At 37.1% G+C, this 25,598-nt stretch overlaps 1 protein-coding gene across 1 annotated transcript; it reads left to right on the top strand.

Annotated features, from left to right (window-relative positions):
- Positions 1–4,014: 4,014 nt before the first annotated feature.
- On the top strand, positions 4,015–25,144 carry LOC122792493 (C-C motif chemokine 22-like). The gene is made up of 3 exons (XM_044060263.1): positions 4,015–4,167; positions 17,946–18,066; positions 24,260–25,144. The coding sequence occupies exons 1-3, from the start codon at positions 4,098–4,100 to the stop codon at positions 24,357–24,359; spliced, it is 291 nt and encodes a 96-aa protein (XP_043916198.1). The 5' UTR covers positions 4,015–4,097; the 3' UTR covers positions 24,360–25,144.
- Positions 25,145–25,598: the final 454 nt, after the last annotated feature.

Genomic DNA, 25,598 nt, shown 5'->3' with positions numbered 1-25,598 from the left:
ACAGATTTGAGCGGACTCACTCATATCTGCTGACATTTGCAGATTTAGGCACTTGCAGGGGAGTGGATATTTGGACTGCTCGGCAGTCTGATATGCCCCCTGCACTTCTACACAGTCCATGTTAGCCTTAGAGTTGAGTCAGCGCGCCCTCATGAATATGCATGGCGCGCTGACATCATACTCTTAGGCGGCCATTTCCGAGTAAGACTTAGTTAGTCTTACACAGAGGATTACTGAATCCCCCCCACAGTCTTTGATGTTAGCCAAATGTGTTCACAATTGCCTCTCAATGCAGTTCATATGGGGTTACTTGTATTGCTAGCATATTTAAGTGCAATTGCAAATTATTTTTTATTAGTTTTGCACCACTTTTGGAACTGTCTGTGTTTCTTTCACATTGTTCTTGCTTACACTTGTAAATCCTGGTATTTTATGACTTTGTTTCTCTGTACGTAAGACACTGTAATTGCTTACTGTAGCAATTTCTATGATCAATGCTACTTTTCTCTTTTTTCGTGTACTATTGTATTTTGTTTTCTTGCATCTCTCTTTTTTTGAACTGTTGGTAATAGTTGATCCCATGTGGTACAGACTTCATCATTATCTATAATGCTTTATGGTTAATGTTTCCAAAGCTTCTTAGGTACCTCTATACTGTAGTATTTGCACAATCCTCAGTGCAACAGTCTTTCCACATTATTATGCCTTTCACTGTATAGTCCCTCTGCCGTGAGTGTATTGCATCCAGCAACAAGATGTGCAACTGTTTCCAGTTCTGTTTTACAGAACCTACATTTATCTGTTTTTCCCAACTTGTTCTATGGACTTTGTAAACCAACATGTACACAGTTTACAATCTTGGGCAACCTTTCTGAATCAAGTCTTGGTCAACATGAGGTTGCTCCTTAAGTGTTTTATACTTGCCACTATATTTTTGGACTTTCCTATTATTTTTTCTTCTCATCTGATCTTTCTCTTTATATTATTTTGTTTTTTTGGCATTCTTGGTTACTGTCTGATTTTTGTCTGCTTCTGGTTTGATTTCCATTTCTGCTTTATTTGAAAATATCTCTGCCTAAACTAAGAAAATACATCATCTTAAACTTCTTCTCTTCATGCTTTAGAACTTTCACTATGTTTGGATCTGATGAGGTCAACAAATATGAATGTAGCACCACAACTGCAGATCTATACATATAGTCAGTTTTGAGGAGGCCCATACCGCCCTCCGAGCAAGATGTGTTTAATGAAGCATTTTTCTTGTTTGTTTTTTATCTAACTGGTTCAGTGCTTTTTGTTGACAGTCAGTCACATCAAAGCTGTAAGTTAAAACAGGAAGAGCAGATAGATTTAAAGCTAGGATTTTATTCCTGGATGTCAAAGCAGTTTTCAATGCTAGCTTTAGTCTTCCAAAATAATCCTTACTGAGCTTTACTCCCATTTGTTCATGTTTTATTCATCCCCCTTCATCTATTCCCAGGTATTTACACATTAACTCCTGATCATGTTCCTTTATATCATATTCTGTCCCAGGTTGATGCTATCTTGGGGCTAAAACTTTCTTTTGTAAGAATTGCTTTTGACCATTTATCAAGACCAATTGCTATTCTTATATCATTTGACAAAGTTTTAACCATTTGTAGTTGTACTTTCATAGTGCTTGTCTGATGAACTATACAATCTGAAATCATCCACAAAAAGTAGATGAGATGTCTTTAGACAAGGTTTCTCGGAATTAAACTATAACCCTAGCCTTACCTGTTAAGTAAACAATGTAATAGATTAAGGTAAAGACAAAAAAGACAGTGGTGACAAATAATCACTGTGAAATATCCCCCTCTGAAGTTTTATTCTTGGGATAATAATTTGCCCTTTGTAATGGCTTAGCTGCAAATCTATTTGCACTTTTCTCACTGTTTCATAAACACTGCAGTTTAATTGATCAGTGTAGGTTGTACCTTATACTTTTGTAGCTCTATAGGAAATGTTGTGTTACACTAAATTTGATTTATTTATGGGAAATTTCTGTCATAGGAACTGTGCAGGACTTTATATACTTATCTGACACTAAAATCTTTCATATGGTCAGTATTGTATTTACTTTTGTAATGTTTTATTTATTTGTTTTTGTGTAACTGGAATGTTATTGCATGTGTTATAAAAATAATTTCAAATCTAGTACCAGATTTAAATGCTATCTGAAATTTAAGTGATGCTTGCTACCTTATTCCCATAGTGATACACTTCAGGAAATGTCTATGGTTCCCTGTTTCTGGATCACATTATCAGTTCTCTGATTTACCTTTGGTGTATATATAGCTCCAGGGGTATTCACAAATGCCTAGTTCCAGTCATAGATTACTGCAGACTGAATGGCATTCACATCTTTTTTTTTATTTAGATAACTTGGTTATCTTTGCAGGATTTTTATTCAAAGATCATGAGGTATTAACATGGACTATGTCTCTTTTGACCAATCTGACCTTCCAGATTTGTTTGTGTCTTTTGGCTTTTCCCGGTTAGGGGTCGCCACAGCAAAACTCTGGTCCACTAATGATTGGCAGTTGATTTTTACGTACCGGCTTGCCAGGCCTAATGCACAACCTTCAACGAAGGTACACCCATTCACACATGTCTCCACGCAGAAGATGCTCTAGCTGAGAATCGAACCGGACAGCATCTTACTGTGAGGCGACAATGCTACCACAGCACCACCACCACGGGTACACCAATCTGACCTTCCAGATAAATATTATAAAATCCTCCTTGACTCTGTCTCACAGGATTGTGTTTCTGGGATGTCTTATATATTCTTCTATTCAAAACACCTTCTAACAACAGGAATTTTTCCCAAACTTCTCCATTCAATCTTAGAAAGTGTTTTACACCTAAGACCTCTTTGTAAATAGGTAGCTCCTCCTTAAGATCTCAGCTGTGTGCTGGAGAAATTGACTATGTCACCTTTTGAACCTGTTCATCAATCCAATTTGAAGTTTTTGACTTTGAAAGCTGTACTCATCATTACTCTGACATTTACAGGAAGAGAATCTTAGTTGCAAGCTCTCAAGGCGAGTAAACCCCATCTGATTTTCCATAGGGATAGGGTTTCTTTAAGAACAAGCTAATTATTCATGCCCAAAGTGGTTTCAGACTCTACTTTGAATCAAGTCATCAAGCTCCCTGTTTTCTACCCAGAATCTAAAAACCAGGGAGGACAGATTCTGCAAACTCTGGATGTACATATGCAGGCTGTTGTATCCAGAGGTGGGGAAACAACCCATATAGTCTAAGGGCAATGGTAGCATTGCGAGGCGTTTGAACATCTGTTGTTATGGGTAAGTGCAACTAACGCAACTGTAGTTTGTTTACTGTCAGCTGTGCTTTGAGTAATGCTGCTTGTTAAGTGTAGTAGGCTAACCAAGACTTGTTTGTGCTATAGTGAGCACATGTGAATGCTGAAGCTAATAATCAGTGTACACTGGACAGACATTTTGTATCACTTTATATTTTGTTAGGCATATTGTGTCTGTGTTGCCCCTGTGCAAGTTGACAACAGTATATTAACATTAGTCTGTATTCACTTTGTAAGGCATCTTACATAGCAGTTGTCTGAAAATGAAGTCTTTGTGTAAACTGACCTCTTATCTCAAAGAGTATTAAAATCAGCTTTCAGTGCAAATGACTTGTGAAATTTTAAGTTTTTAAATAGCCCCGCTAGTCAACTTTAAACCTGTTTGGAAGATTTCTGTATTGCCACAATAATTAAAAGAAGTGTACATGCTTGTCTTTCATAGAAAGCAATTGCAGTAAATTCTCTGCATTTAAGACTTGCACTAAAGGAAAAATAGCATGATGCCATGATATCCAAAATGAAACAGAAGGCATTTACTGGGACTTTCCCTTACTAAATCTATAATTCCTAGAGCTGAACAGAATATAATAAATTTTGGGGATTTTCTTGATCAGGAAGCAGAAAGCTTCATTGCCTTATAAATGTGTGCTGCCTTCTGAAATTATTACTGCTGTTGCCTCCTTCTACATTTTTACACACCGAAGAATTGAAGTAGATAAGCCAAGCAAGCGACACTTTTGCAATAATGCTGTGTTGGAAGTCAGCAGTAGTCACAGTAATGCTTCTCACTGCATGCCTTCATTACAGCAATGCAGGTACGGTAATGCATATTTTTAATTATTTCAAGAATAAATTACACAACAGCAAAATGAAATGTTGTTAACATAGCCTTATACAGGAGCTAATGATTTAAGTGTTCTAGTTTGTTTAGTTCTGGCGTTATATCAATGGTGGAAAAAGTTAATGCTGTCTTCTGTTACTTTTCCCTTGCTTAACCTTTGTAGTGTTGAGTTCTGCATTTTATTCAATAATACTAGAAATGGTCCATTCAGAAACATTGTAACTTTGTGTGTGCAAATGTGTGTGTGTGTGTGTGTGTGTGTGTGTGTGTGTGTGTATATATTCCTCCTCATATTATCATGCAGTGCATGATATGAATGGAAGACAGGCATTTTATTAACATGATTTGTTGCACCTTATAAAACAGGTTCAAACCATGTTTCTCAGCTATTATGATATACATAACGGGGAAGGCATTAACCATATACACTTCTTGGACTTTGATACTATATTTTTTTGGGTGAAAAATCTGGTATAGAGAGACACAGATGTTTTATTTCTTCTTCATTTTTGAGTGAAATCATGCATCTAAGTAAGAATTTTCATTTTTAGGTATGACACTTTATCTATGGGGACAAAACCAGGATAATACTGACATGACACCTCCTCACTATGTGAATATTCTTTTTTTTAAGTATGAGGGTGTACAATTTCATAACTACACATATAATAAAACAAGATTCTGCATTTCTCTGCATTGTGCCAGCTTGTCAAGATCTGCAAATACGTCTAATGAGAAAACTTCTCTTTATCTTGAAAAAGAATGAACAATTAAGATATGATTGTTCCCCTGTGTGCATGTGCGTGTGTGTGTGTGTGTGTGTGTGTGTGTGTGTGTGTGTGTGTGTGTGTGTGTGTGTGTGTTTGTGAGTGTGTGTTTTTATGCAGAAGGTGAGAGGCTGTGACTTTTGAGTGCAGGGGACAAAATGGTAAGCTCATCTGTCTCAATCCTGAGGGCATGCATTTGGGGTGAGCTTAGTAAATACATGTTGACTTGCTCACTAGTAAGCAAGCCATTTGTCCTGTAATTTTCATGGTGGGATTGCCATATGCTGCAAGCCATTACTAAACAATTGTTGTTTGTTAATTGCTCTGTCTGTGTTGAGTACCGTCATACAGATAGGCAGTTTATTTCTTCCTGAACTCTACTAATGTAGCTAGCAAATAAGCATTTTGGTCCACTTCAATTTTATTTTATTTTATTTTATTTTATGTTGTTTATTTAAGATGTATTTACTGACATTATATGCTGATCCTAGAAGGCCCACTTTTAGTCAAAGTTAGGTGTAAGATATAAAGGTATCATTGTTAAGGAACATAGGTACATAGTGTTAACAATGCAAATAAAATGGGGAACAGTAGTTACAGACATTCACTTAAGTAACACTTACATAACAGACAAAAATACTAGTTATGTCAACAATGATAATGTTAGATGTACATTAGGAATAAATATGTGCATTACATTCAGAATTAGATTTGTGATGAAAAAAGTAGTTTAGGATAGGCTGTATGCCAAGATATTTTTTTAAATATTGTTATTGTCTATAAAGTACTATTTTTATGGTTTGTTTTATTTTAAGTCTGGAGCATAGTTCAGGTGTACCATAGGACTACAGGGGAAAGGTGAGTGGTTTTGGAGGGTGTGGATGAAAGCAAGGAGGAGCAACAGAAGAGGAAGAGAGAAGAAGAGTCTGTTTAGGCAATAACACTGTGGTTAAAGCAAGGACACTGTCTCTGACATGTTGATTTTGGAGAGGATTTCTTTATAGTAAATGGTAGTACTCAGGGAAATGAGTGATCCCAGAGTTTGGGACCAAGGGCAGAGAATGACATGTCACTACAGTTTATTTTGAAGATTCATGGATTAAGAGCTGTAGGTATACGCATAGCTGGGGTATATTTAGTTTGCTGGTGAGGAAGAAGAAGGTTTCAAAAGTCTAGCTTTATGAAAGAGGGAAGAACCTCCCCAAATGGTCTATATCTTATTTAATGGGAAGGCAGTTTGATTTTGTCAAGCCATTCCAGTGAGCCTGTCTACCCAGGCAACAGGCATTAATTTGCAGATTCTACTATAGGCCATCTAATGAGAGCATATTTTTTTCTGTGAATCCACCACAATGAAAGGAAGACAATATGACAATATTCAAGCTGGAAAGTGAGCTGTCTTTATCAAAAGTAGTCTTGGCCTCAGGGAAGACAAAACATGCAATTTCTCTAGCCCAGAAAAAGCTATTTAGAGATTTTAGCTTTGGCTTCTTCTAAGTGCTGTTCAAAGTTATGTAAATGGTCCAGCCAAATACTAAGAAATTTGAGGTACATTCTGGTTTGTAGAAGCAAAGCATATGGGTCATTGTTAGTTCACTAAATCCAATTAATTTAAGTTGATGCTTTGAATTAATAATGGTGAGGATAAACACGTTTATGATATGCAGTGGAAGTACTCTCAGATACATTTCTCTTTGGCTTCTGCTACTATCTGTAGTCCCACCCCTCAACTATGTTCTCATTTTCTGGATTTCTGCTTTCCAGAAGTGTTATTCTGCATTATTCTTCTATTACTATAATCTGACTTGTTTTCGTACATCTTTTCTCAACTTCATTTTACATTTTATACTATTCTTGTTGCAGATCTTTGGATCCCAGTAAAAAGGTAGACTTTAGTGCTCAGGGCTTCTTTGATATAAGCTACAAAGATAGTGAAAAGGGCAGGCTGCTATAACAGATCCATATGGCACCCCCATCGATTACTATTCCTTCATCTGCATGGACTCTGTTTATTAATATACATTGTTGGATCTGTGTTTTACTCATGATACTCCATAACACATGCCAGATCTATTTCATCTGCTAAATAACATTTTTTTTCTGTCACCATGTCAAAATGACATATTGAAGTATATAGGGGTTTCCTGTGTAACCTCTTTTGTGTCAGTTGTTGTAGTTCCTAAGTCACACAGCTGCATTGAACTAACCGTGTTAGGCTTGACCATCAAGTCCTGTCTTTTGCAGATCCATGGATGCTTCACTCCTGTACTGTCCTACACATACCTCTCAACTGGTCAAATGTTGGCAGAATGTCCTGATTTTGCCTCATATTTTTGGTCTGTTCCTCATAAAATTTGTGATTTTCTGGAAGATTACTGAGGATTGATGTCACTAAGTAATGACAGACTTTTGAGTTTTTGGACTTCTTCCTATTTTTCAGAAAATGCATGCTAACACAAATCATGTTTTTTTAGCAACTGTCTAAATATATAAGAGCAGTATTTAAATATGTCCCTATTTTGGGGTCTTTGTCTCCCCATTAATTTAAGCTTTGTCCAGATTTCCTGCAGTCAACAGTTGAGAGACATGGTCTCAAATTTTTTATTTTATTTATTTATTTATTTATTTATTTATTTATATTTGTTGACCGGGAGTGTCCGACTGGATGTAGGTCCATTTTCAGCGGAGGCCCGGGGAGAAAAGCTCCACAGTTAAAACAAACAGACAGTAGTTACATTGGATTACATAGCTATTAACAATTTACATAGCAATTACAACATATTTACAGATGAAGAACATAGTACATCAGTAGACAACTAGAATCTATCTGTGAAGTTCATAACAGACATCAACAAATGTTACAATAAGAAGTTCCTGCTGTATAATAAGTACTAGGCTTATGAGCATCTGAGCTTGCTATAATCAAGGTAGTTAGTAGAGTGGAAAGAAAGGTAGTGGTTGGATGGGGTGGGTGATAGAGTGGGAGTTGCAAGGGTATAGCCAGCATGTTTTTAGGTGTGCTTTAAGTAAAGTTTTGAAGTGGTATGGAGGCAATTGTGGGTGGGAGGGAGTTCCATAATTTGGCTATGGCGCAAGAGAATAGTGCTTCACCAGCAGAGTTATTGGCTTTAGTGATCTGCAAGTGATTTTTGTTGCTGAATCTTAGTGGTCTGGTGATGCGATAGGGTTGGAGTAGATTCTGGAGGGATGGGACATTTAGTGGATGGTTTACTAGTTTGTGGGCGAGTGAGAGTTGATACCATTGAAGGAGGTGAGGGAGTTCAAGTCAGCCCAGTTCAGAAAGTGAGAGACAGTGGTGACTATGGTAGGATGCCCCTGTGGCGAATTTCATGATTTTGTTGTAGCAGGTCTCTAGCTTGTTTAGATCGCATTGCCTTAGGTTGGTATATATTGGAAATGCATAAAGTAGGGTGGAGATAAGGTGGGAATTTGCTACTGAAATCTTTGCTGCTTTGGTGAGAAGTTGCTTATTTCTGTATAATGCTCCTAGTTTTTTGTGGACTTTTTTTATGGTCATGGATATGTGAATGTCAAATTTTAGTTTATTGTCTATTTCCACTCCTAGCAATTTGGTGTGTTCAGTTGGGTATATAGTGGTGTTGTCTTTTGCTGTGATGTTAAAGTGAGAGTTGCTTTGAGTATGTTTGGTGGGTTGGAAGATGAGTAGTTTAGTTTTGTTTGGGTTGAGTATTAATTGGGCATCAGATAACCAAGTTTCAACAGAGGAAACGTCTTCCTGTGTGACTTTTTGCAGTTTTGGTAGGGACTGGGCTGAGCAGATGATGGTTGAGTCATCTGTGTATTGTATGAGTGTGCCATGTTTGGTGGCAGAGGCTAGATTATTGGTTGAAAGAGAGAAGAGTAGGGGTCCAAGGATGGATCCTTGGGGAACCCCTATGGAGACAGGTAGTTGGGGAGATATGTCATTCTGCCATACAACGGATTGTTGGTGGTCAGACAGGTAACTCTGAAACCAGTTGGTGACTGATTGCGAGAAGGATAGGTTATTGAGGACAGAGATAAGTTGTTTGTGTGGGACCATGTCAAATGCTTTAGATAGGTCTAGGAAAGTAGCAAAGGAGAGATAGCCATTGTTTTTAAGCTGAAGGATAGTGTTAGTAAAGGAGAGTAAGGCAGTGGTGGTGCTATGGTTTGGTCAGAAACCATGCTGAGTATTGGAAAGGAGGTTGTTAGTAAGGAGGTAGTCTGAGACCTGAGAGTGTATGCATCTCTCTAGTGTTTTGGAGAGTGGAGAGAGAATAGCTATGGGGCGGTAATTGGTTAGTTCTGTGGAAGGTCCGCCTTTGTGGAGGGGAATTTTATGTGATACTTTCCACAGTGTGGGAACGTAACTTTCTGACAGAGATCGGTTAATCAAGATGGATACTGGGTAGGCCAGAGCATCAGCTGTGATTTGTAGGTATTCACTTGGGAGGTTGTCTGCTGCTAATTTGGTGGGCTTAAATTTAGTTGAGTTTTTTTTTATTTTGGAGGTAGGTACAGGAGAAAAAGAGAAGGCAGTGAGGAGATTACTAGTTGAAGGTGCGGGTTGGAGGGGAGGGGGGTGTTGTTTAGCTAGTGATAGTATGGTTTGTGTGAAGTGTGTGTTGAATGAGGTAGCAATATTTTCTGAGGAGTGAGCAATGTTAGGAGGAGGGGTACTGACTTTACCTGGGTGGAGGATGGAGTTTATGGAGGACCAGAATTGTTTGGGGCTGAGTTGGGAGGAGTCTAGGGCAGACTGGTAGTATTGGAATTTGTCCTGTTTTATTAGCTTTTTTACTCTATTGCGTAGTTCTAGGAATTTATGTCTAGTTGAGGGGGTTTTGGTTTTGCGCCAGTGCTTCCAGGCTTTATCCCTGTTTTTCATTTCTGACTTAGTGGTTTTCTGTAGCCAAGGGGAGGGTTGTGCTTTGATTCTGGAAAGTCTTATGGGGGCATGGTAATTAAGGATGCTCAGGAAGGTAGAATTAAAAAATTCAACTGCGTCATCAAGACTGAGGTACTTTAGAGGATGCCAGTTACATTCTTTTAGGGATGAGCTGAATGTGAGTGGGTTAAAGTTTAGTTTTTTACGTATTTGACGGTAGATGACAGGTTTAGCTTGGTATAGGTATTTTTTGAGTAGGAATGTTGGGGAGTGATCACTGAGGCTATCTGATAGCAAAAAATAGATGAAAAACAAACTGAGCAAATAGCTACTATATGCAGCAAAATATGTCTTGAACCAACTACTAGTATATGCAGATACTGAGCCAATTGGAAAAACATCTGTTAGAAGAAACCCCAAGACAGTTATGCAGTCACAGATAAAAATATAGCGAGCAGCAATCTGTCGAGGTTGTCTAATGTGATTCTATCCACCAGTAACAGCACAATTATATAGAAATAATTAGACACCAGTATGAGCTATCTCACACAACACAATTACATGAATAACATTAGTGAACAAGGTGCAGTTATGCAAATAGACCTTACTATTATACTAAAACAACTTGGTGCAGACAAAATGCTAGCATGGCATAGTAACTTCCAATAATAAAGCATAAATCATATTAGATGTCTAACACAATTCAACACAAACATATACAGTTGTAAAATATCTAACACAATTCAACATAAATAGGCATTTACAGTTGTAAAACACTTACTGGAGAGACACTGAGCTCCTCATGGGGCCTGTAGCAGAGTGGATTGTAGTTTTAAAAATGGTGCCTACCTCAGGTAATATTTATTAACTTTGGGATTGTCTTAAGGTAATCAACAGGGAAGGGGGAGATTTTTAACATTTTTCTTTAAGCCCATTTTGTTGTGCTTCACTGACATTCCATATAAATGGCTGAGTCAACTAGTTTGCTTCTGACATTTAACCAACTGCTTTAAAAAATAACTTAAATGTGGCAGAAAATGGTGTTGTCAGCAAGTTATGTCAGTTTTCTGAGTTTTGAGGCATTGATAGAAATGGATTTATAAATGTAGTGTCTAACAAGGCCATATAGCATTTTTCAAATAGTTAAAATGGATAATTGTTAATAAGACAGAAAGAAAGAAAAAGAAAGAAAGAAAGAAAAAACAACAACAAGTACTGTGTGCTGATAAGATATTAAAAGGGAGTAAATAAATGGATTAAATGTTATACTGGGAAATTAATGTCATGTTGCATTTTGCTAGGATAGATAGAGGAAAGTAGGATAACCTGAATAAAATCCAGACTATGACACACAGACTAAAACACAAGATATGGGGAATGTAGGATAACCTGAATAAAATCCAGACTATGACACACAGACTAAAACACAAGATCAGGGAATGTAGGATAACCGGAATAAAATCCAGGCTATGACACACACAGACTAAAACACAAGATCAGGGAATGTAGGATAACCAGAATAAAATCCAGGCTATGACACACACAGACTAAAACACAAGATCAGGGAATGTAGGATAACACGAATAAAATCCAGACTATGACACACACAGACTAAAACACAAGATCAGGGGAATGTAGGATAACCTGAATAAAATCCACACTATGACACACACAGACTAAAACACAAGATCAGGGGAATGTAGGATAACCTGAATAAAATACAGGCTATGACACACACAGACTAAAACATAAGATCAGGGAATGTAGGATAACCGGAATACAATCCAGGCTATGACACACACAGACTAAAACACAAGATCAGGAAATGTAGGATAACCTGAATAAAATCCAGGCTATGACACACACAGACTAAAACATAAGATCAGGGAATGTAGGATAACCGGAATAAAATCCAGGCTATGACACACACAGACTAAAGCACAAGATCAGGGAATGTAGGATAACCTGAATAAAATCCAGACTATGACACACACAGACTAAAACACAAGATCAGGGAATGTAGGATAACCAGAATAAAATCCAGACTATGGCACACAGACTAAAACACAAGATCAGGGAATTTAGGATAACCTTAATAAAATCCAGGCTATGACACACACAGACTAAAACACAAGATCAGGGGAATGTAGGATAACCTGAATAAAATCCAGACTATGACACACACAGACTAAAACACAAGATCAGGGGAATGTAGGATAACCTGAATAAAATCCAGACTATGACACACACAGACTAAAACACAAGATCAGGGGAATGTAGGATAACCTGAATATAATCCAGACTATGACACACAGATTAAAACACAAGATCATGGGAAAGTAGGATAACCTGAATAAAATCCAGGCTATGACACACACAGACTAAAACATAAGATCAGGGAATGTAGGATAACCGGAATAAAATCCAGGCTATGACACACACAGACTAAAACACAAGATCAGGGAATGTAGGATAAACAGAATAAAATCCAGACTATGACACACACAGACTAAAACACAAGATCAGGGAATGTAGGATAACCTGAATAAAATCCAGGCTATGACACACAGACTAAAACACAAGATCAGGGGAATGTAGGATAAACAGAATAAAATCCAGACTATGACACACAGACTAAAACACAAGATATGGGGAATGTAGGATAACCTGAATAAAATCCAGACTATGACACACAGACTAAAACACAAGATCAGGGGAATGTAGGATAACCTGAATAAAATCCAGGCTATGACACACACAGACTAAAACACAAGATCAGGGAATGTAGGATAACCTGAATAAAATCCAGACTATGACACACAGACTAAAACACAAGATCAGGGAATGTAGGATAACCTGAATAAAATCCAGGCTATGACACACAGACTAAAACACAAGATCGGGGAATGTAGGATAACCTGAATAAAATCCAGGCTATGACACACACAGACTAAAACACAAGATCGGGGAATGTAGGATAACCTGAATAAAATCCAGACTATGACACACAGACTAAAACACAAGATCAGGGAATGTAGGATAACCTGAATAAAATCCAGACTATGACACACAGACTAAAACACAAGATCGGGGAATGTAGGATAACCTGAATAAAATCCAGACTATGGCACACACAGACTAAAACACAAGATATGGGGAATGTAGGATAACCTTAGTAAAATCCAGACTATGACACACAGACTAAAACACAAGATCAGGGAATGTAGGATAACCTGAATAAAATCCAGGCTATGACACACAGACTAAAACACAAGATCGGGGAATGTAGGATAACCTGAATAAAATCCAGGCTATGACACACACAGACTAAAACACAAGATCAGGGAATGTAGGATAACCTGAATAAAATCCAGACTATGACACACAGACTAAAACACAAGATCAGGGAATGTAGGATAACCTGAATAAAATCCAGGCTATGACACACAGACTAAAACACAAGATCGGGGAATGTAGGATAACCTGAATAAAATCCAGACTATGGCACACACAGACTAAAACACAAGATATGGGGAATGTAGGATAACCTTAGTAAAATCCAGACTATGACACACAGACTAAAACACAAGATCAGGGAATGTAGGATAACCTGAATAAAATCCAGACTATGGAACACAGACTAAAACACAAAATATGGGGAATGTAGGATAACCTGAATAAAATCCAGACTATGGAGCACAGACTAAAACACAAAATATGGGGAATGTAGGATAACCTGAATAAAATCCAGACTATGACACACAGACTAAAACACAAGATATGGGGAATGTAGGATAACCTGAATAAAATCCAGACTATGACACACAGACTAAAACACAAGATCAGGGTATGTAGGATAACCTGAATAAAATCCAGGCTATGACAGACACAGACTAAAACACAAGATCAGGGGAATGTAGGATAACCTGAATAAAATTCAGGCTATGACACACACAGACTAAAACACAAGATCAGGGGAATGTAGGATAACCTGAATAAAATCCAGGCTATGACACACACAGACTAAAACACAAGATATGGGGAATGTAGGATAACCTGAATAAAATCCAGACTATGACATACAGACTAAAACACAAGATCAGGGGAATGTAGGATAACCTGAATAAAATCCAGACTATGACACACAGACTAAAACACAAGATCAGGGAATGTAGGATAACCTCAATAAAATCCAGGCTATGACACACACAGACTAAAACACAAGATCAGGGAATGAAGGATAACCGGAATAAAATCCAGACTATGACACACAGACTAAAACACAAGATCAGGGAATGTAGGATAACCTGAATAAAATCCAGGCTATGACACACACAGACTAAAACACAAGATATGGGGAATGTAGGATAACCTGAATAAAATCCAGACTATGACACACAGACTAAAACACAAGATCAGGGAATGTAGGATAACCTGAATAAAATCCAGGCTATGACACACACAGACTAAAACATAAGATCAGGGAATGTAGGATAACCTGAATAAAATCCAGGCTATGACACACACAGACTAAAACACAAGATCAGGGGAATGTAGGATAACCTGAATAAAATCCAGGCTATGACACACACAGACTAAAACACAAGATCAGGGAATGAAGGATAACCGGAATAAAATCCAGGCTATGACACACACAGACTAAAACACAAGATCAGGGAATGTAGGATAACCGGAATAAAATCCAGGCTATGACAGACACAGACTAAAACACAAGATCAGGGAATGTAGGATAACCTGAATAAAATCCAGACTATGACACACAGACTAAAACACAAGATATGGGGAATGTAGGATAACCTGAATAAAATCCAGACTATGACACACAGACTAAAACACAAGATCAGGGAATGTAGGATAACCGGAATAAAATCCAGACTATGGAACGCAGACTAAAACACAAAATATGGGGAATGTAGGATAACCTGAATAAAATCCACACTATGACACACAGACTAAAACACAAGATATGGGGAATGTAGGATAACCTGAATACAATCCAGACTATGACACACAGACTAAAACACAAAATCAGGGGAATGTAGGATAACCTGAATAAAATCCAGACTATGGAACACAGACTAAAACACAAGATCAGGGAATGTAGGATAACCGGAATAAAATCCAGACTATGACACGCAGACTAAAACACAAGATCAGGGAATGTAGGATAACCTTAATAAAATCTAGACTATGACACACACAGACTAAAACACAAGATCAGGGAATGTAGGATAACCTTAATAAAATCCAGACTATGACACACAGACTAAAACACAAGATCATAGGAATGTAGGATAACCTCAATAAAATCCAGACTACGACACACAAACTAAAATACAAGATCAGGGGAATGTAGGATAATCTGAATAAAATCCAGACTATGACACACAGGCTAAAACACAAGATCAGGTGAATGTAGGCTAACCTGAATAAAATATTATTATTGTCCTAATATTGTTTCTTCCTATTATTATCCTAATATTGTTTCTACCCTCCTACTCGACCTCTCTAAGGCCTTTGACACTATCTCTCACAAACTACTTCTAACTAAACTCTCCCAGCTTAGCATATCTCCTTTCTCTCTGAACTGGTTCTTTAGCTACTTATCTAATAGATATCAAGCAGTAAAATGGAAAAAGGCCACCTCCTCATTCCTTAATACTCCAACTGGAGTTCCCCAAGGTTCCATACTGGGTCCTCTCCTATTTAATATATTCATAAACGACTTCCACAATTCTATCCCTTTCTCTAATATCACCCAATATGCAGATGATTCAACTATTATCTGTTCTGCCACATCCATCCCAATACTCCAAAAGCTTACACAAGATGCATTCTCAACCACCGAACAATGGATGAAAGAAAACCACCTAGCACTTAATGCCTCTAAAACCAAATTAATGGTATTTACTCCCTCTAAACTCACCTCTATCAATACAAACACTTTTCTATCACTAGCCATAACAACACATCCTTGGAATTGGTGACAGAGGCTAAGTTACTTGGGGTCCAAATTGACAGTCAGCTTAAATTCAACTCCCATAGTCAACTAAATATCAAAAAAACTCATCAAAAACTAGGCATGCTCTACCGACAAAATTGTTACCTTACACTCTCCACTAAAATCACTCTCTCCACCTCATTCATTAACCCCTCTCTTCTCTATGGAGCCCCACTCCTAACCAACCTACAATATTCCCTTAAAACACAACTTTCCTCTTGCTACAACAAAATCACCAAGTTCGCTACCAGCCGTAAGGCATCTACCCATCACTGTTTTACTCTCCACAAACTAAAATGGCTAGAACTACCCAACCAACTCATCTATTCTCAACTTACTCTTGCTCACAAGCTGATTTTCAAACCCTTCCTTTGTCGATCCCTTTCCTCTACCTTTAAAATGCACCTCCCCAACAGAGAACTCAGAACTAATAACCAAAACCTAATTGAATTATACAAACCAACTTGTCCCCCAGGTAAAAATCTCCTATCCTATGGTCTAGCACATCTCTGGAACTCCCTACCTCCATCCATTCGTGCCACTTTCAACCTCTTTATATTCAAAATATCTCTTCACTCTCATCTACTATCCCAGTGGGAATGCTCCTGCACCCATCCATCATATCTACTATCCCGGTGGGAATGCTCCTGCACCCATCCATCATATCTACTATCCCGGTGGGAATGCTCCTGCACCCATCCATCATATCTACTATCCCGGTGGGAATGCTCTTGCACCCATCCGTCATATCTACTATTCCAGTGGGAATGCTCCTGCACCCATCCATCATATCTACTATCCCAGTGGGAATGCTCCTGCACCCATCCATCATATCTACTATCCCAGTGGGAATGCTCCTGCACCCATCCATCATAATATACACAGGCATTTTCTCTTTCCCCCTCCTTTCTGGGAACTTCCTTGTTACTGCCTCTCCTAACTCGTACATTTCCTCCTTGTACTTACTAAGCTAATTATTAAAAAATGTATTATTTTGTTTCCTATTTGCTAGCTTCCTAAGATATAATGGCTTCTCAGGTTTTCTATTGAAATGTTTCCTTTTCTAGTCTGTATCATCTTTAATGTTCCTCACCAGTATGTACAACTTGAAATGTTATGCTCTAAGCTGTATAATTTGTAAATATTGTAATCTAATCTAAAACCTATTGTAACCTTGTTTCTGGAGATTTTCACTCCAGGACTCCATTGAAAATGGGTTCATCTTGGCCCAATGGACTATCCTGGTAAACCAACTGCAAATAAATAAAATAAATAAATAAAATCCAGATTATGAGACACAGACTAAAACACAAGATATGGGGAATGTAGGATAACCTGAATAAAATCCAGACTATGACACAGACTAAAACACAAGATCAGAGGAATGTAGGATAACCTGAATAAAATCCAGACTATGACACACACAGACTAAAACACAAGATCAGGGGAATGTAGTATAACCTGAATAAAATCCACACTATGACACACACAGACTAAAACACAAGATCAGGGGAATGTAGGATAACTTTAATAAAATCCAGACTATGACACACACAGACTAAAACACAAGATATGGGGAATGTAGGATAACCTGAATAAAATCCAGACTATGGCACACAGACTAAAACACAAGATCAGGGGAATGTAGGATAACCTGAATAAAATCCACACTATGACACACGCAGACTAAAACACAAGATCAGGGGAATGTAGGATAACCTGAATAAAATCCAGACTATGGAACACAGACTAAAACACAAAATATGGGGAATGTAGGATAACCTGAATAAAATCCAGACTATGACACACAGACTAAAACACAAGATCAGGGAATGTAGGATAACCAGAATAAAATCCAGGCTATGACACACAGACTAAAACACAAGATATGGGGAATGTAGGATAACCTGAATAAAATCCACACTATGACACACAGACTAAAACACAAGATCAGAAAATAAGAGACATAAAAAGAATATTGAAAAAAAGCTGAACTAGGAAGTAAACTGTTAAGTTCCAGCATTCTTTTGTGGTATTTTTTATTCTTATATTTGCTTTTATTTTCTGCACAGTTCCCAGTGCTGTAGAAGAAGCAAGTACCTGCTGCTATACATTTGCAGGAAAACCCATTTCTATCAAAAGACTGAAGGGCTTTTACTGGACAAGCAGCACATGTTCCAAAAAAGCAGTTGTGTAAGTATTACAGAAGTATTAAATGTAGTAGTTTGTTTTAGTCAGAAAACTCTTTATTTTTCAGGAATGTCATCCAACTACAGTTAAACTATACAGGCACCCTGTTCATACCAGTGTCAGTTTGCATATGTTAACTGCATATTATTATTGATGTATTATTCATCTGGTAAGAGAAAACAAATATGCCTCATTTATATTTCAGTCAAGGACTGTATGCCTGGGTACCACTTATATATTCCATTCTGTACTAAAGAGTAGACAAGCAATGGAAAGCTGCACTTCGTTTCCTACAAAAAGTGGGTAAATTATTTTAGTAACGTATACAAATTCAGAAGTTTGTAAAATTTCCAGTTAATTATTATTTGGGATCTGTGATGCTTACTCTGACATCAAACTGAATGGATCAAACTCATTGAAACACACACCTCTGAAACTGTTTGTGACATCTCCAAGAAAGTATATTTTATAAGAGGCAATCCCTTCTGCAGCTCCCCTTCTGGGGTGCTTCACCTCACCACACCTTATAGTTACTAACTTTGCAGTTTCAAAACTGTAGAGAAAACGGAAACTGCTAATAACAATGAAAAAATGTCCTGTACAGCTGCTGTGTTGCAGTAGACATGATACACGTAGCACCATTCCAGGAGCTGTGGTTTGGAGGAGATGGAAAATGAAGTGTAGATAAAGTGCAGATATTTTCTGAATTTTTTTGTTTTTGAGAAGAGGACCAGTCCCAGAATAAAGGTCACTGAATGGAGGCTGAGTAAACTGTTTCCAGTATTTAGCCAAATAGCCTATATTTATTTATTTATTTTCGTTTTGGTTTGTTGACCTGGATAGTGGACTAATCCAAAGTTGACCCATTTTAGTCACAGACCAGATGTTACAGAACACAGGGGAAAGTTGGCACTATAGTTTGCAGAGTCTGAAGTAATGCAGACCTAGTTGCATATGAATATATGTAATAGCATAGAAAATGAGAGTTGTACACATATACAGTGCAGTATGGTATAGAATAATGGAAAATAAACATGTATTCATATGTATAAATGGGACTTAGTAGATGGTGGTTAGCTATGAAGGATAAGGTGTTAATGGGGGATTGTTAGTGATGAGCTATGAAGGATGGGATAGGATGTTAATGAGAAGTTTTCAGTTGCTAACTATAAAAGACGGGATGTCAGTGGGTGATTGTTAGCTGGGTTAGTTTAGTGGGTGTGAAGGTGACTGCAAGAATAAATGGTGACACTGGACTAACAATGGGGTGGAAGGTATAAACATTGTAATAGGACTTTCAGATAGAGGCACAGGCAGGTCAGTAGAATGAGGTGGGTACCTAATAGTTAAGGAAGTACTATTTCCATACCTGCTGAGTCCTGTGATGCTGATGTATCACAATTATAAATCTTTTTATTCCTTTATGTAGTTCTACTAATAAAATATTATCCCCAGCCCATTCTCTGCATGACATGGATCTTTACCTTCAGTAGGCATTGCCATTATATAGACTAGACTGTCTTCATCCTTCAAGGAATGGATGACTCAACATCAGCCCCTTACTCCCTTCTTCCTCATTTGCCCTCTAACGCCATTGAATCTAGTCAATTCTGAGTCATGTGGGTCACAGTCAGTGCCACACAGCTGACTAAAAACATACAGTTTATGCAACCTGTATGTTAGAAATGTAGTCCTAATGTCTAATGCTGGCATTACATCAATGTGCACCCTAGACAAACAAGCCTCATTGTGCCCCATCCCACTGCTCCCCATTCCCCCCACAAAACACACGACATACATCACCCTGTGTGCCTGCCGTCATGGCCTACACATACCGTCAGGCTTAGTCTTTTCTTCCTTTATGTCCCAGTTTGTTTAAATCTTCAGTTTTTCCTGCATTTATTCATTCATCCAACACATTGTAAGCAGGCCAGACTACACTGTAATAACTGCTGTGGAAATAACTGTATTAAGCCATTGCGGTTCTAGAGGGTCTGAGGTGCAGTTTAACATTTTTTTAAACACTTTTTTAATCCAAAGATGGCCTGAAGAAATAAAAAATAATTGTTGTTTCTTTTGGCTTATCCCTGTTAGGGGTCACCACAGCAGAACTCTGGTCCGCTAATGTTTGGTAGTGGATTTTTACGTGCCGAGTTACCAGCCCTGACGCACAACCTTCAATGAAGGCACGCCTATTCACGCATGCCTCCACACAGAAGACACTCTAGCTGAGAACTGGACATGACAACGTCTTGCTGTGAGGCGACAATGCTACCGAAATTCAGTCTTGCTCTTAAATTTTATATTCCCCTGAATCCTTTCAACTTACCCTAACTGACCAAGACTACAGTGTAATAGCTGTGGTGGAAATAACTGCATTAAGCTGGGAGTGTGGGATTGCAAGTCCCTCAGAAGTCATGTGGCTTTTAGATGGTCTGAGGTGTATTTTACAGTTTATTAAAACAACCCTTTCATCCAATCATGGCCAGAATAAAAAAAAAAACATGATTAAAGGAAGAAATTCAGTATTGCTCTTCAGCTTTGCTTTTTCTGCATCCTTTCGATGCATCCTAAATGGCCAAGACTACACTTTAATAAATGAAATAAGATGGGTATATGGAGTCTACTAGGCACACAGAAATCATGGGGTTATAGATGTTCTGTCGTGCATTTAAGAGTTTTTCCAAACTTTTGATCCAATGGTCATAACAAAAATCATGTATAAGGAAAGATATTCAGTCTTACTTTTTTATTTCAAGGAAGAAGTGAATCTTATCCAAGGCTTAATGCTCAAAGTTGACCAAATAGCAGTGCACAATAAACACAAAATAAAAATGCTTGTGATGATACATAAATCTAATTTGTAAATAGTAACTGCCTCCCTAAACATTATACATATATCTATATCTATCTATATCTATCTATCTATATATCTATCTATATATATATATATATATATATATATATATATATATATATATATGTATATATATACTGAATGGGTCTACTTTAGAAGAAGAAAATGCCACATACCCAACTTTCATAACACCGAGACAACTTAACGGACAATCGCATTTCACCAACCTCTTGGAACACTGACTGAAAACTCTAGGTAAGTACCACTTGACCACTGTGTTGAACTTTGCCCCTTACCCCTGCTGTAGTGCAAACTCAGAGTTGTTATATTTAGTTAGGGGAGTGTGGGGGGTTTAATTTGCTTTGGTTTTAATTTATTTTGTAGTGTGACCAGTTCACAGTTCAGATTTCTCCCTACTCTCCTGCAACCATCCAAGTTTTGCCACAGTCTGTTGGGCATTAGTTTTTAGGTGCATGTCCATGCAAAACAGTCTTATAAAGCTTAGTAATGGGGCCTGGGGTAAGAAGTGATTTGGGAATACACAAACTGTACCACCCTGCAAAGTATATGTTTTAGTGATCATGTTATAATGAGCTCTTAAAACAGAAGTACAGAAAGTTATCACACAGGAACTACATGGAAAAAAGAACAAGTAATATGAATGTGGAAAATCATTGTAGAAGTGCATTTACCTTTTGAAAACAATATAAAACTCAAGAAGTTGAAACCATGATTAGGAAGTGAACATGAGCAATCATATTACCCTGCAATCAACATATGCAATATGCATGCTAGATAAGCTACAGCTCTAATGCTTAATTAATTTTGTAGCACTAAAAGAGCAGTGCAAGACTGTTAAATTAGCTTTTACAGTGGGATTACATTATCCGCTGGAAGGACAGTACATTTTTTTTTAACTTGCTTGTAGTTCTTAACATCTTGAATGAGGGACAAAGCCAAAATAATGGGGGTGGATAAAAGCCCCACATCTGGAAGAGATTTTAAATTTTGCTTTTATATACTTAGAAAGTTGACGGAATAACACATTTTATTAGCATTCATTTTATGAAGGATATAAAGTGTGAATCTCATATGTCTACCATCATTTAAGGACTGCAATCCTCGACAATTTATCTGTAAAAACAAATCTACAGGACACATATAAAAATAAGGGCATTCTACAAAATCCGAGTCAATTAAACAGTATTACTTGACATCAAGGAGACCGCTTGCTGAATGAAAACAAATGCAGGTAGTTTTGCTCCCTTACCTAACAGTCACAGCTCAGGTTCCTCTGATGTTTCTTCTTCTTTCTCAGGTATCTTTGCACTGATGTATCTTTTCTGCAATCTTAGTACTGGGTTAGTGCAGCCTCTTAAGCTGCTATGCCTCTCCAGAGACTTAACTGCACATGAAAGTAAATTGTAGACAAGGATTACACTCCATACCTCTCAACTGTGCAGATTTTTGCAGAATATCCAGACTGTTGCCTCATATTTTCAGCCTGTTTCTCATAAAATTTGTGGTTTTATGGTAAATCATTGAGAACTCAAGTCATTATATAATGACAGAGATTTGAGTTTCAGGTGTTATATCCTTCAAAAAAGCATGCTAACATAAAACATGACATTCTAGTAACTTCGTAACTTCATAATAATAATAATAATAATAATAATAATAATAATAATGTGTAAAATCTGCCTCTAGTTTGTGGCCTTTGTCCCCCTGTTATTTTTGGCTTTGTCCAGATTTCATATGCTGAGAGCTTCAGAGGTATGTTACACTAGTTTGCACTCTTTGCTATTTAATGCAGCCTTTAGTGACCAGAATAAAACTAGCAGGCATTTCTCTCAGTCTGTGGTCAACAAAATACCTGATCTAATACTCTAAGGCAGAATTTGATTACCTTGATAGTTGGATCATGTTTTTATTCTGGAAACCACAATAGATTAAACAGATAATTAACTGTTTCCCTGAGTACTGTGTTCCAGATGAAAGGCTAAATAACTTTGATGGTGTCTGGCACAGAAATAACTGGAATATGACCCTTCTGATGCATTCAAATTTACATCCTAATACTTTCCATTTTGAAATTATGTCAGTAATGCAAACATATAGTATTGTCTACTATTTGTAGCTTTTGATCACAATAAAGTCCAGAAATCCATACTCTTGGGTGAATGTAGAACTGAGCAATGAAAGAGTGAAAATCAGTGCTTCTGTGGTTAAATCAGAATGGCACAGCAGACATGCTTGAGAAGGTTAAAACTGGAGCTGTCCAACAAACATGGGACAGTTGAGAGATATAGTAGCCTCCTCCTGTGGTGCCCTTCATACTGCAAGTGCATTTTGGTCATTGCTCTGAAAAATAAATAAAAGCACCCCTGCAAGCATGGCACCCTAGGTGTCTGCCTGGTTCACCTATGCATAAGGTCATCCCTACTGATGTACTCAGTGCTGAAATGACACCCCAACCCCATGTGCAAAATGCGAAAAAGGGGTTGAGGATGGATGGACGGATGATCTCCTAAGAGTAAACCACATGTTCATACAAGCTTTATTTCTAAGATATATAAACAACAATTTTATGACTTAAGCTGAGAACTTTAAAAATCATTAATGTTAACGATTTAAGTTTTACCAATGAATGCAGATGTACAGATGGTCATACATCCAAATGATGCAATATTTCTATTACACAAAAATGGATGTATTCAGTGCACTCCTGTATGGAGGCCAATTTTTCATACTTAAAATCTTTTGCATACTAAACATAAATATATTATCTGCAATGTTTCAGTACCTCAGGGTAAAGAGAATGTTTGTTTCTTGCAGAACACCATGCAGTGTCTCTATCTTTGATACAGTTAGTATATTTACTAATCAGGGGTGTGGGGTGCATACCTACATATCAGGGGGTGCAGTCCTGCAATTATAAAACATAATCTGTACTTACTTATGTATAATATTTAGGTATATTTTTATAATTTAACATCAGATGTTTATTTTTGATACTGTAAAGGTGACCATTCAGCATACAGTATAGCAGCGGTCACCATACATAACCTGTAAGTATATACTGAAGACATGGTCACATTAGTAGCTGGTTAAGTAAAATGTCAGCAAAGGCTTAAGAATAAAATATAATGACAACATAACATGTACAACGAAAATTAGTTTTACCAGATAGATTATTCATACAAATTTTTGAACTAAACATGTATATGTAAGATAGGAAGTACAGAGTGTGTTATATTACTCATACATTGTTTTGAAATTGTCTTAAGCCTATTTTTTATTAAATCACTTAAAAAGCATATTTTTTTTTTATGTTTTTAGGCTCATCACCATGAAAAACAGAGAGATATGTGCTAACCCAGAGCTTACCTGGGTTAATAACATATTGAAAATGATAAATCAAAATAAGAATCCACAGTGAGAGTAAAACTAAATCTTTTTTGCATGCCTGAAGTTCTGATACAACTGAGCAGTCATTAACTGGTGCAGGGTTTAAACTCGACAAAACTGTGAATGCATATGTAATAGATCACCTAAAAATGGTTGCTTGTGTTTTACTTAATGCATAATGAAAGATGTTTGCCAAAAGTGAATTTACAGTAATCCATAACAGCTGCAATTAACTTATTTGTTTTATGTGTACATTTCATTAAGTCAAAATGATTTGATGTTAAGTATTTAAACAGTGCTGTAAAGCTGTATTGGACTTTGGGAATAGACCAGAATTAAAAAAAAAATGCAATCATTGTCACATTTGTTAGTTTTGCTGTTATACCTCAGTTCTGTCATTAAAACAACTGGTCAGCAGTCACAACTATTCAAACAATTATGAGTCATATCGTGCCTTCTAGGTTTCTGATATACGCTTAAGAAAATTATTACTTCTTTTCTTGCCTTGTAATGTTTTCTTCATTAAACTGATAATGTACACTTTGTATTGTTAGAAATTTGAAAATTTTTGAGGTAGAAACATACTGTGCCACTATATTAAACTATGTTGTGCACTTCTGTGTATTAAAATATTTCTATGTAATAAAATATTTGCTTTTCAGATCCATTATTTGACTGTGCTGTGCTAACGTTTATTCTGTGATGGTTTTTAGTGAAGCATGTTTCTATATTTACTTTCAGAGAGGAGTCAGAGACATGGCCGGATTTTACTAAAGACAGACTGCTTTAAGCTTTCATCTGTAGTAAATGCTGTTGTGAGTGTAATCATTGAATTTTTGGCAGGATATGTGAAAAACGTGAAGCACAGTGACAGAAGTCCAGACACACAGTTTTGTTATGGATAATGTTTAAAGTGTATTGGTCATGCTCTGAAGTAAACATTAGTAGCAAACTTTTGGAGTTTGATATAACCTTCTTACCATGTGCAATACCAAAATATGCAGTTTTGATGCACATGTATGTTATTTGTGCATTTTATTTTGTTGATTAGTATGGCCTCCTAAATTTTTTAATCAGAGTTGAAAATCCCTGCCATTCTGGTTGGACCATCTTTAACTGGAAGCTTCTCACTGGTAATGTGAGTTAAAAACAAAAATTACTTTAATTTAAAAAAACAAACAAAAAAAACAACAACAACAACAAAAAAAACAAACACTTTTTGTTTGGTGAGTTATTTTCATGCTACAGAATGATAAATGACTGAAAAATG

The sequence above is a fragment of the Protopterus annectens genome, chromosome 1.part2, assembly GCF_019279795.1.
Source record: "Protopterus annectens isolate FY-2018-M chromosome 1.part2, PAN1.0, whole genome shotgun sequence".
Taxonomy (NCBI): Eukaryota; Metazoa; Chordata; order Ceratodontiformes; family Protopteridae; genus Protopterus; species Protopterus annectens.
The sequence above is the reverse complement of the archived record's forward strand: the minus strand, read 5'-3'. Positions and strand labels throughout refer to the sequence as shown.